Raw genomic sequence first — 13,619 nt, 5'->3', positions numbered from 1 at the left:
ATAATAATAATAATAATTCTTGCAGTTGCCTCTTTTAGAGCCTTTGCTCTGTTGCCATTCACAGGTGATTGCAAAAAAACCCACCACAACTTCACCTGCTACTAATTTCTGATAATAAAACAGCTCTTGTTAACATGGGCAGAAACAAGCTTGCTAATTTCTTTTCATGTTTTTATATCGCCGCTTTTCGAAGACAGATCGACCTTCCCTACGGCAATGAAACTAGACCGGGCCGAAGGCGCGTTGCTCCGCCGGCCTCCCCCTCTTCCACCCGGGGCTCCTCTTCACGCCCCTCCCTGGCTCGCCTCAGGCCGGAGAAGGGACTAGGCCGCGAAGCCTCCGGGGGTTCCTATGGCAACCGGAAAACACCCCGCGAGCGGGACGCGGAGAGACGAAGGCCGCTTCCTTATGGGCGCGAGGGTAAAAAGGGACCGGGGGGCGGGCGAGGGGAAGGGAGGCTCCGAGGAGAGGGAAGCCGCCGCCACTGCACTCGGGGGGCGCAGAAAAGGGGACGAGAATGTGGTAGAACCTGTGCACGCATTTCTTGGAGCATTCACACGTGCGCGCACACAGCGGTTCTGTTTGTGTGGTGACGCTTCCTAACTTTCAGGTGGGGCTTCTTTGGCCTTTTCCTTGGGGACGAAGGGCTCTTCCTGACGGGTGGTTTATTTGGCATTCGCCCTTATTTGTTTGCTGTTGAAGGCGCATTCCCCGTTTGTGGGGAAGTTATTTTACCCGGCATATCAGCAAGTGTTACCTGCGCTACACCCACCCTGCTTTTCAGTATAAATTTCCATCACTTTCCTTACCGCAAAAAAATCTGCTTTTTTGGGAAAGTGCAGGGTATTGGGGAGGGGGGGGGGGTTGTGCGCGCAAAACTGCCAAACCAACTTGATAATTACACAACCTGAATCCCACCTTAAGTAGCAGCAGTCTGGAAGCACCCATGACTCGCTTTTAAATCCTGATTTACTCTTCCCTGGGAAAGTCCCTTTGAAGTTTTGAAGAAACCTATAGTCTTCGCCAGCTGTCTAAAAGCCCTTAAAGAGGGAGCCACGCAGGTGCCTCTCATAAAATGTTTTAAAGGTGCTCTGAAGCTAATCTTAATGTTTGAGCAGATACATTTGGGGAGGTATCATGCACCAATGCTATTCCAACCCTTATGCCCCAGAAGACAGAACTTTGAATGGAGGTCAGAAGTACACTGGTTGCAAATGGAGACGGCTTAATATTGAACTAGTATGACCTGATCTATTGGCCCTGGGTAATAATCTGTCAGATTCCTTTTAACCAGTTGAAGTTTCCAAACCACCTGCAAAGGCAGCTCCACAGATAGAGTAAATTGCTGCAATCCGGTCTTAATGTGACTGTTATTGAGCATTTACAATGCAATCTAGAAGACGCGTCGATGAAGCCACTTTTATCTTCATTTAAACAAATTACTGCTGGCTTGTTATTTTTTTATTCAAATCTAGTTTTGTTTACTTTGTAAATTAGGGCAGCAGTTTGTAAACTATATCGTCTGAAGCGTTCTTATTCAAGGCCGGCCCACCTGTGACCAAGGTGTGGTGACTGCTTCAGGTGGCAGGATGTATACTGGGGCAGCAAATCTGTCCTCCAAGGAATGCGATGGACGCTGCCGCTGGTGCACCCCTTGCAGGTCAGATCTGCCACCTCCTCGGCAGTCCCCCCCCCCCAACCTTGGCAGGAAATGGTGGAGGCTACCCTCTGTTTTCTCCTGGGTGCTGCACCTGCCTGGTTCAAAATGGGCTCCTTTCTCCCTGCCACAACTGCTTTTGATATCCACTTCAACCATCGAGTAAGGTTGACTTGATTCCCCCACCCTACCCTAGTTCCCGATGTAGATCCTTATTTCACCCTTGTTCCTGGTGTAGATCTTCACTCGCCCCTTCTGCACCTGACACCATTTTGCAGTTCACCTCAGGTGCCAAAGTGTCATGGGCCAGCTCTTAAATCTGTGAAGAAACACCAAGGATCCTATTAGACAGAGGGGTTTGTGTAATACTGTTTGTGTCCATCTTTTTGAAAAGTTCCATTTTGCTGCTCCAACAACGTACTTATGTGTGTGTGAATGAAAATTGGTACTCTATAGAAGGCAACCACTATTTTCCCGATGCCGTTCTTCATTTAGTGCACATAATTAGTTTTCATAAAGTCAGGAAAATGAGCGATAAATCCTTGTTCTGGTCCATTGGTTCTTTGTATAGGATAATCCAGGTCCAAGCATTTTTCTGCAATGGAAATTAAACGCTCCAGAAGCCAACAAAAGCGTGGGTAAGTCTGTAAATTGAAAGATACAAGTATATACAAGTAGCAGCCATTTTGTCCACTTTCAATTGGCATGCGACCACCAATGCACATGTCATTTTCAGACCCAGAAGAGGGTGGAAAGGGGCAGGGGTGTAATTGGATGGGCTGGACTTGTGTGTCTGGAGCGCAGGTGGGAAGTTGCCTGTACCTAAAAGATAACAAACAGCCTCATTCTATGCATTTTTACTCAGAGGTAAACTCTGTTGTATTCTGTGGGTCTTACTCCTCGGTAAGCGTGTAAGCCCCATTGAATTTACCAGAAATTACTCCTGAGTAAATACCCAGAGAATGAAATACCCAGAGAATGTATGAAAGCTTTTAACTTCCAGTGCATCACTTCTGCATGATATAGTGGAAGCAAGCCATTTTTAAGTTGAGTGTACGTTGTTATCATTGTGGATCGTAAAAGAATAAACTTGTAAGTTCAAAGAGTTTAGATTATGTTACTATCTATTATTGAAACCATTGTAAAAAATGCTTTTCTTTATCAAAGCCACCAGCATTTATTACCTCTTGGTTTCCCTCCTTGCAGGGGGCATTCTACTTTTGCTTTTATTTTTTTCTATTTTTTCTGCAGAAACTATATATAAGTCTTGTGTGATAGTTTTGTTTGTCAATATCTCACCTAAATTATGAAATGTAAAATAGTAAGTCCAGTTCTGGTTATAGACAAAATTATCTTGTATAATTTTTTTAATGATGGAAGTTAAAAAAATAATAATGCAAAACTAATGAATTGCTAATTGTTTGAATGATATATCTTGAAATATTATTTGAAGGAAACATTCAAGACATTCAACATCTAAAACGGATGCTGTCGTAGAATTGTACCTCAGTGAGGAACATGAAAAAAAAAGTAGAGCAGCAACGGTTATTCAGAGAGCCTGGAAAAGATGGCTGGTAAGTTGGAAGTGCTACTTCTCTATACATTTCCTCAGAATAATCTGCTTCTGGGGTTTCTCTAGTATGAATTAGGTTTTTTGGTTTTGGTTTTAATTTTCTGTGGTTTTCTAGATCATAGCTTATAAATATAATCAATGTTGTAACTCCAAGGAACAATGGTTAATGTTTATCTGTATTTTTGTATTTTTATCTGTAAGCCACCTTGAGTCCCAGTCTGGGGAAAAGGCAGGATATAAAAAATAAATAAATTAAAATGAAATAATAACCTTATTGGTGATGTAGCACATGGACTGCACTTTAGCTTGTCAGCCTGGTATTCCTGTACCTGAGGTTCAAATTATAACCATATACAGTGGTACCTCAGGTTAAGAACTTAATTCGTTCTGGAGGTCTGTTCTTAACCTGAAACTGTTCTTAACCTGAAGCACCACTTTAGCTAATGGGGCCTCCCACTGCCGCCACGCCACCAGAGCACGATTTCTGAAGCAAAGTTCTTAACCCGAGGTACTATTTCTGGGTTAGCGGATTCTGTAACCTGAAGCGTATGTAACCCGAGGTACCATTGTATTGTACCAGGCGTGGGGAACCTTCTGCTCTCCAGATGCTGCTGAACTAGAACTCCTTTCAGCTGCAGCAAGCATGGCCAGTCTTCAGGAGTGATGGGAGTCTGAGGCGACCCATCCCATTTTGCCACCTGAGGCGAAATGGGAATGTGCTGCTCCCTGCCCCACCTCACTTCTGTCCCTCCACCACTTTTCAGCAATAGCAAAAGCTTCCCCCTGCTGAGCAACAGTGTTTTGCTAGGTCTTCTCTACCCCATGAGCAGGGGCACCGCCTCTTGCACTTCCACCACCTGAAGCGGGTGCTTCATGCTGCCTCTTGGGTGGGCTGGCTCTGAGGGAAGTTTGAAGTTCAGTGACATCTGGAGGGCCAAAGGTTTCCCATGCCTGCCTTATTTTATAGCCTACTATATGAAAGCAATTAACATGTCATTTTTGAAATAGAAATAGCACACGATGGACTTTTTGAGGAGAATTACAGCTGTGGGGAGGGAGAAGAGTCTTAGTCCTTCCTCTCCTATCATGATCCCAGAGACATCAAATAAGAACCCCAGCTGATATTAGTTCCAGAAAGGAAGCTCCCATTCCTCTGTAGTGACCGCCAAATCATACAAAAATGTTACAAAACTGGCTGGGATAGGGCAGGGCAGAATGGGGTGTTTGCAGACTTTTTCAATGGTGTTTCAAATATACACGATTTCACTTCAATAAATGCACAGTGCCTTGGAATGTCGCCCCCACATAAATTGGGAGCTGCCTGTATCACTGCAACTCAGGAGAAAAACCCTCTAGTGATAGGTTTACAGAGCAAAGGATAAGGTGGGGAGAAACCACAAAAGGAAAGGAACAAGCCACAAGAATTGGGGCAAGATGAAGCGTTGAGAAGGGAAAACCAAACATGATTACATGTTCCTCCAAATAAAAGTCATATACAGTACTTGGATGAGAGTGTCTGTCTGTGTGACTGCCTATAAATATATGTCACAAAGAGGCACTGGTCAATGGTAAAGTACCCTGGGTTGCCATTGCCTCTTGTAACCTGAAGTTCATGCATGATCTTTTCAGAAAAAGCATTAAACAAGGTCTTCTTGAACCAGTTGTCCAGTGTGAAACTTGAGACCATTTACACCAGTCTTGTCTGCTCTGGCTAGCAGCAGTTTTCCAGGGGTGCAGGTGGATCCCCCCTCCCAATCATCTGCAACCTAGGAGACTGCCTTATATTGAGTCAGACCATTTATCTCAGTGTTGAGTCCACACAGCAGCTCCCCAGGGGTATTCAGACAGGGATCTTTCTCAGCCTTACCCGGAGATGCCAGCAATTGAATTTAGACTGTCTGCATGCAGAGTGTGTGCTCTGCTAAGGAGTCCCAGCCCTTCCTTAAGCTGTTTGGAACAGAAAAAGCTACTTGATTGTTTTAAAGCAAGGGGAGAAGAAGAGTCCACAATTTCTTGTCAGGATGTATTGGCTTTTGAACTTTTTTTTTTAACTATTCACAAACTATAATTGTGGTAATAATAATAATAATGAATTTCTTGTATCCCGCCCATCTGACTGGGTTGCCAGTTACTCTGGGTGGCTTCCCACAATAACAACTGTTATTTATCTCTTGTGGCCAGGATATCGGTGTGTTTGACTACTATAAGGACCTAATTTCCTTTAGAATATGCGGAGAACCTTATCATCTGATGAGGTTCATTGATCCTAAAGAGGTAAGGGTTAGATTGAAGAGGATTTTTAACTTCACTGTTTCACTACTATCTATCAACTATTATTTATTTATCTATTATTCATGCATAATAGTATTTATACACTACCCTCTTGCAAAACTTTTTTTTGGGGGGTGTACAACAACATAAAAATACTTAAAAGCAATACATAGCAATTATTAAAATGGCTGACTACTCAAGAGACGTTTTAGAGAGCTACATACTGTAGACCTGTTGACAGTAAATTATAATACCAATAACTGTGGCTGTTACTATGAAACATCCAGCTTTAACTCCAGTACCCACATTTAATGTGCTTTGACATCACAATCCTATATGTATTGCTATATGTATCCTATATGTATTCCTGCACTGCAGGGGGTTGGACTGGAGGCCCTTCTCTTCCAGCTCAACAATTCTATGATACTCTGAATCTTTTTATGTTCAGTGGAGCTTACCTTCAGGTATGTAGGTACAGAATTGCAGCCTTAGTGTGTTGAAAGTGAGTTTTGCAAATCAATATTTTAAAACCTGTTTGCCTACCTGCCTGTCCTCCTTTTTTCCCCTGCCTCATCTTGCTAGCCATAGTTTTGAGATCTCCTTGAAGAAGTCAGTTTATATAATTTTAGATTAATTGTTCCAGGCAAATTTCTGCAGGTAATTAGGTATAGGATTGCAGCTCCTTAATGCGCTATAAACTAGGTTTGCAAATAATTATTGTTAACTGGATAGAACAGCAACAACAAAGCAAAGCAGTAATCAAGATTTTAGAGAAATAGGGAGCTAAACAAGAGTCAACAACCCAAAAAGCTTAGACATATCTATTCTCCAAGGGTCTTATAACAAACAAGATGCCATAATTAATTTCCTTTGGTTACAGGCAGGATTTATAGATGCTGCAGCAGGGATTCATATAAGATTCAGACTAGGTGGGGTAAGTATAACTTAGATTAGGGGTGGGGCATCTCAGGCCCAGGAACCAAATGTGGTCTTCCAAACCTCTCTGCCTGGCAATCTCCCTGGTCACCCCATTTCTCCCCAGGCTTGTTTTGCATGACACCTCCAGTGTTTTCACCTGTCTGGAATGTATTCTTGAACTCTGCTAATGCCCCTTGCTTGTCTGGATGGAAAAGAGTATGGCAGTATGTGTGGCAATTAGTCTCCTGCACAAAGATAAGATTGTGGTTCATTGCTCTGCCCACAGCTGGCATGTGGCCCTAGGAAGATTGCTGTGAATGGAATGAGGCCCCCCAGGCTGAAAAGCATTCCTCACCCTTGGTTTAGATGAATGTCAAAAGTGCAAATGATACCTAAACATCTTAAGGTAAAGGTAAAGGGACCCCTGACCATTAGGTCCAGTCGTGACCGACTCTGGGGTTGTGGCGCTCATCTCGCTTTAGTGGCCAAGGGAACTGGCGTACAGCTTCCGGGTCATGTGGCCAGCATGACTAAGCCGCTTCTGGCGAGCCAGAGCAGCGCACAGAAACACCGTTTACCTTCCTGCTGGAGCGGTACCTATTTATCTACTTGCACTTTGACGTGCTTTTGAACTGCTAGGTTGGCAGGAGCAGGGACCGAGCAACGGGAGCTCACCCCGTCACAGGGATTCGAACTGCCAACCTTCTGATCGGCAAGTCCTAGGCTCTGTGGTTTAACCCACAGCGTCACCCGCGTCCCTAAACATCTTACATACTTTATATTGCATATTTTGAAGTCTGTTAAATGTAAATTAATAAAATTGAGATTTTCAGACTCTAATATTCTCCCTAGAAAAGTAATCTTCATCTACATGGAAACCTAATACATCAGGGAGAAGGATTTTATCTTATCAATTAAATGGTCGACCTGGGAAGACGAGTCCTACATGTTATTTCTGCTCATTTGAATTAAATACCTGTAAAAATTGCTTTCTGTTCTCCAGTCTGTCAAATGCAAATGATAATGAGTTCCATCATAGGCCCTAAATGTTAAGTTTTAGGGAAATGCAGAATCCAGTCTGCTTCCAGTTCTGAGAGGAACTAAAATTAAGGGCCATTTACGACAACCAACAGAGAATTAAAAAAATAACAATAACACTTTTTTTAAAAAGTGCAGTAGTCAATAATCAAGTTTCTCATTTTAAAATTGTATATATCTCTGCAGGTGAAGTTTCCTCCATGTGTATATTACAAGATATTTACCCACAGACCTGTTGTGGATCTATGTGCAAACAGCCCCAAAGACTATGCAAAGCTAGCAGCCAAGTCAAGGCAACGGCGAAGTTTCCAGGAAACAAGCTTTGACGATCACAGGGATTGGTACCAACGCATAGAGAATAATGGCTGGAGACTCCTTTCCAACAGGGTAAGAAAATAAAAGCATTTTCATCTGCTGCATCATTCTCAAATACCAGCAAAGCTAATTTATATGACATGACAAGGTGCCTGGTGGTGCTAATATGCATGAAGGAGCCTCTCCACCCCCATCGTTCAGACCGGACACTGAGGTCCAGCTCCGAGGGCCTTCTGGTGGTTCCCTCATTGCGAGAAGTGAGGTTGCAGGAACCAGGCAGAGGGCCTTCTCGGTAGCGGCGCCCGCCCTGTGGAACGCCCTCCCATCAGATGTCAAGGAAAAACAGCTATCTCACTTTTAGAAGGCATCTGAAGGCAGCCATATTTAGGGAAGTTTTTAATGTTTGATGTTTTATTGTATTTTAAAGATTTTGTTGGGAGCTGCCCAGATTGTCTGGGGAAACCCAGCCACAAGGGCGGGGTATTCATCATCATCATCATCATCATCATCATCATCATTGTTATCACTAATCAGACTGCAACATTCAGGTTCTGATTGTGGGCTTCCCATGGGCTATTGTTGTCCCCTATGAAATCAGGATGCTGGACAGATGGGCTCTTCTCGTGTTCTGAAAAGTCCAGTTAGCTAAAATTACTGTTCTAACTGGGGACGGGGTTTTAACTTGGGTTTGTGTTGTTTTATTTATTTTATTTAAATTGTTTTAAAATGTCAATTTGGATTTTTGTATTTGTGGGCTGGGGGTTGTTTTGGGGCTTTTGTTGGGGAGTGTATTTTTTATTAGTTTGTATACATTAGAATTGCTTATTGTTTTAATTATTTTTATTATGTATTTTGTGCTTTTGTATTGAAACTTTTATGTTGTGAACCGACCTGAGACTGGTGGGTATATATACAATTTTAATTAATAAGAATGAGAATAAAGGGAGAAAGCTCTAGGAGAGTGTCCTAGAGTATCACAAGGAAGTACAAGTGAGTATACCATTCGGATTTGAGTTTCCTGCAGCCAGTAGCGAGTTCAACAGATTGTGGAGTACAAATAGGGTACCACATGTGCACCTCTGGTACGCTAACAGATTCTAATGTGGCAGTGGCGGCAGCAGTGCTTTTATTTATAAAGATATTTACATACTGCCAACCCATACAAAACATCAAAGCGATGTACAACCGTATATAAAAGTATAATGAAACATAAAACACCATAGAAACAATTAGGGAAAAACCAACATTAAAATGACTGGCTAACCAAGAAACAGCTGCATAGACAAGTCATCATAAAAAGATCTTCAAAGAGATGCTTGAAAGTCAGTAGCGAGGCTGCTATTAGTAAGCTGCTTCCTTCCTGGGAACTCGTAAGAGCACCAAATTAGGAAGTGCCTGGGATGGCTTAATTAAGTTGTAGGCAAGAGCAGGGGGGGGGGAATACATTTCCATATATTGGAGTTCATGTGTTGGTATGCATACCTGAGGAGGATGTCAGTATGAATCGATGTCAGCAAATGCCAACTATTTTTTGCCCTACATGTCTGAACCCTTGGTTCCCATGTGTTACCAGGCAACATGGATCTTTCTGGAGTTAAGAGACTACCAGAACACCTATGATGACAGCAACGCTAAACTCTGTGGTAGCATCCTCCATCCTCTGTATAACCACAAACACAACTGTTCTCTGATGTTCCTCTGCCCTTGCAAGCAGCTGTCAGTTAAGCGGAGCATGGGCAAGAAGAACTGAAGCTCATTGATTTTATTTTTATTTTGCTTCACTACAAAACAAGAGGGGGAGAGGCAAGGAAGTTACATTTCGGTGGCTGTACACGAACAGCAATATCCTCTGCAGAGCTGTGTGTGACCAGGAAATTCATATATAGTGGTACCTCGGGTTACATACGCTTCAGGTTAGAGACTCCGCTAACCCAGAAATATTACCTCGGGTTAAGAACTTTGCTTCAGGATGAGAACAGAAATCGTGCGGCGGCGCGGCAGCAGCAGGAGGCCCCATTAGCTAAAGTGGTGCTTCAGGTTAAGAACAGTTTCAGGTTAAGAACGGACCTCCGGAACGAATTAAGTACTTAACCCGAGGTACCAATGTAGAGACAATGGCATAAATGGAGAAGGAAGGAGGTTAGCATTGACAAGGGTCAGAAAATTATTATGCATTTGTAACAGTTTGTGAAAAAATGTGTTTCAGTTTTGGAAGGGCATGGACCCCTACACTGCTAAAGACAACATCCGAATAAAGGAATTCCACTACTGCAAGGTGCAGAAGAAACAAGCTGTAGAAAGAAAAAGAAAAAGAAGAAAAATAGAGTGGCTGAAAAAAATGTGAGCTTCTGCAGGTTTGAAGTGCTGTACATAACAGTGAACTGTTTTAATTTTATCTTCTGAATAATTTTATTACCATTCATACAATTGTCATGATAAAGGCCTCCTCCTTCAGGCACTATATTCATTGGCCAACTAGACACAGTTTGCTATAAATCATAGGTTAAAAAGTTCCATCGCTTTTGCTGGCTCATTTCGGCCCCACCAAGCCCAAAGCATCCTGCCAGCCAGTATGGTGGCCTTCTGGGATCTTAATAAAACACCTGTGTTTACTGTGTTGGAAAATGCCTGAAATGGAAAAACAGACAGCAGGTGATGCACTTTGAAATCACAATTGTGCTGCCGATTAAACTTCTGAAAACCAGTGATTTAAAGAACAGCAAGGGGATTTTACAACACAGAGGTTTTACAACATAGTCCTGTTTGGCTCTTGGAACCTCTGCTTTTTGGAGTTTTGAAAAGCAGAGATGGGGAGGGAGAAGGGCTTTCCATTCAATGGAAACTGCTTCAGCCTCCCACTGCCAATGGGCAGGTACAAGCATGTCTTGCTCTCCTGCCAGCTGTCCGTACTGTAAGGGAAATGAGCTCAGAGGGAAACTACATGCAAAAAGAAGAGACACGGGTTTATCAAAAGGTGATCAGTTGACAAGACAGTCCTGGTGATAACACAATCCCCCGGCCTTGGTGTCACATGTAGTGTGAGAAAATCTGCGCTTTCTATTCAAGCAACAGGTGAAAGAATTGAATTGCCTGATAAATTTTAATTCAGCAGTTTCATCCTGGAACTTCCTTTTAAAGTTCCTTTGTTCAAGGATGGCCGTCTTAGGATCCGATATAGGTGTCCTGAGAAGTTTAAACTTGTTACTTTCTAGGTATTAACATGAACTTTCAGTGTTCAGAAAGTAGCAGAAAACTAGCAACCTCCTAGGGTGTTTACATTGTCATGAACACTGCCTTGTTGGTGGTTCACTGTAAATTATTATTTTGCTTTTAGGCAGTTGTCACTGTCTGCTCTTTTTGCATTAAATCTCCATCTAACCCCCTCTCCCTTTCGTGTATGATAGCCAGTTTAGGATTGCTTTTCATGCATATGAAGATTTGATGCCATAGTTAATGCATTAGCCTTTAAGGTACCACAGGACACAGTTATTTTTGCTACCCCTTTGTAAAATGAAACGTCTGCTCCTGTTTCCTAGGTACTTTGGCGAAAGCCTGCAAACTAAAACTGAGGACACAAATGCAACAATATTAATTCAAAGAGCAGCAGAAGGGTTAATCAACACTCTGAAGGATGAGGGGATAGATAATGTAATGGAATGGGAAGTGGATGAATTGCTGAAATGGACAAATGCACTCAACTACGAAGAGTAATTTGACCTTTTATTCTTCTTCTTCCAAGTCTTAATTATTTATTGTCAAAAAGGCTGCTCTTATTTTTAAATATCCAGGTTATGTGTTAATGGCAGCATAGTGCCATATTATCATATTACCTATATTTCAAAGCATTAAGCCATTGCGGGCGGGGGGGGGGGGGGAGTTTCTGCTAACCTCTGTTCCATTTTACTGAATGGGCTTTGTTGTCCCTAGATATGTTAAGGAATGGAAAGAAATTGGAACAAGCAGGATTTCCAGCTGCATCCAAGGTAAAGGACCTCTGCCTCCTTCTGGCAAATCTCCATGTAATTTTCCAGCATGGGAGACCCAATTGACACACAGTGCTGGCAGAATAGCTGTGTTGCAGCTACCTGCATGCTTGTAACATGATTCCTGTCAATTTACAACCAAAGCAGAGTCTTTCTGTAAAGTGAATGGCTGTGGATAGAAGTAGCATGAATCATGTGAGCAGATCTACTTATCACCTTACCAACCTAATTGTTTGGGTTGAGAGCTAAGTGATAGCCACACGGACTGTATAATGCATTATTTGGATCTATTTTGCATTTTTCTTCAAAAATCTTCACTTCATTAAATGTTTGCACAGTAGAAATTGCAGCATGCATCTGCATTTCACAGGTTGCTCTAAAATTCATTCTCTGAATTTCATGAAACATGTTAATGCCTAAATTACAGAGGTATTGAAGAATGTGTGCCTTGACCTGTAAAAGAACATTGCTTAGAGAATTGTTGCTTAGATTTATTGCATCTTCAGTAACCTTACTGTTGTCATATGGTAAAGAGAAAACAGTTCTGTCCCAGTTAAGAAGTGAAGTATGGAATTTGAGGGAATTCTGTGGCATTGTACCAATTAAGGGTGTTAACTAGTTCAAAAGGCATGTTTTTTCTAGTTATGTTTGCTGTTTGGTTTGGTTATATTATTCAAAATGTAATAACTGACATTATTGTCAACATATTACTACTGACACAGAGTGACTGTTCTGCAATTCTGTATAAATGCAGAAAAAGTGCAGAGCTTGGCAGCAGGCAACGACTCTCAACAGCATGTAAAACCTCAAGTAATTCTATAAGACTACTCAGAATTTCATAGCAGAGTTGAAATTTGAATGGAGTGCATCCCAACTAATAGCTCTTACTACTGTAACTGCTGTTTAACATCATCTACGAATAAACTTCTGAACACAACGTTCCATTTGAAATAGTCATTTAAAATGCATTTCTTAAATTTCAATTCTAATCTTTAGGTTTTCAGTTTACTGACAAACCAATCATCGCTTTGGAATCGAATGAGATGCCAAACACCATCAAGCAACTAGTAGAGTCACAAATGCATTCGGATAAAAAGAGTCAGCGCAAGGTAAACACTTCGTACAGTTCAGTGGCAAAACTCACCTGACAACTCTACAAGCAGCAGCTACAGCAGCAGCAAAGCAAAGCTTCAGAAGACAGATAAGCAACAAACAACCTGGATGTTCAAAGATAAGTAGCTATCTCTGTGTACTTGTGTATTTCGCAGCCTTATTTGTCCTGGCACATTAACACAAAATCCAAAAGTATTTTAAGTCAAACCTTATTCCAGTATTGTGGTGAAGCACATTGAATAAAGGAGTTGCTTCTGGAAATGCAGATACTGTTTTAAACTTGCATGTCTACTAGCTGAAAGTGCCTGGTGTTGCCCAGACATTCTAAGGACCCTCAAAATTGTGAGATGTATGAACAGGTAGTCAGTCGTTTTAGAGCCAAGCATAGCAGACGCCCCCCCCCTCCCTGCAATCCAGGGGACCTAACCCAGATCCGTGTCAGGTCTGCTTGGTCCACCCATTGTCATCTCACCCCCCCCAGCAACATCACTGCCCATGTCCCCACTGGGTGTGGCTCAGGCCCCAGATGTACCCACCAACAATGCCATCTTGTCCCACTCTATGGCTGCCGTTGCTGCGTTGTTGGAAACTTGCCTCACTTGCCACTGCCACCTTGCCAAAAGAAATCCCAACTCCTGCATCAACAGCTGCTATTGCTGCTTGGGTCATTAACTGATGACGAGAAACTGTCCAACCACTGGCACTGAGATAACATGGGTGGGTGGGTGGGAAGTAACTAGTCCTGCCCCCC

The 13,619-nt window shown here is 42.4% G+C and overlaps 1 protein-coding gene across 4 annotated transcripts; it reads left to right on the top strand.

The window, feature by feature from the left end:
* Positions 1 to 311: 311 nt before the first annotated feature.
* Positions 312 to 13,133, top strand: LOC310675699 (protein MFI). Of its 4 annotated transcripts, none has more exons than XM_083436720.1 (10): positions 312 to 420; positions 2,229 to 2,295; positions 3,111 to 3,231; positions 5,412 to 5,504; positions 6,382 to 6,435; positions 7,644 to 7,844; positions 9,979 to 10,112; positions 11,309 to 11,479; positions 11,700 to 11,755; positions 12,752 to 13,133. In XM_083436720.1, exons 2-10 carry the CDS (start codon positions 2,258 to 2,260, stop codon positions 12,901 to 12,903), a joined length of 1,020 nt encoding a protein of 339 aa, XP_083292846.1. In that variant the 5' UTR covers positions 312 to 420; positions 2,229 to 2,257; the 3' UTR covers positions 12,904 to 13,133. The 4 variants fall into 4 exon arrangements, with proteins under 4 accessions (XP_083292846.1, XP_083292847.1, XP_083292848.1 ...); XM_083436721.1 differs by having other exon boundaries at positions 409 to 610; XM_083436722.1 differs by lacking the exon at positions 312 to 420 and adding an exon at positions 1,523 to 1,563.
* Positions 13,134 to 13,619: the final 486 nt, after the last annotated feature.

This window comes from Podarcis tiliguerta (assembly GCF_965153285.1).
Source record: "Podarcis tiliguerta genome assembly, chromosome: 4".
NCBI classification, from domain to species: domain Eukaryota; kingdom Metazoa; phylum Chordata; class Lepidosauria; order Squamata; family Lacertidae; genus Podarcis; species Podarcis tiliguerta.
Note: the sequence above shows the minus strand (reverse complement) of the source record. Positions and strands in the feature narration are given on the sequence as shown.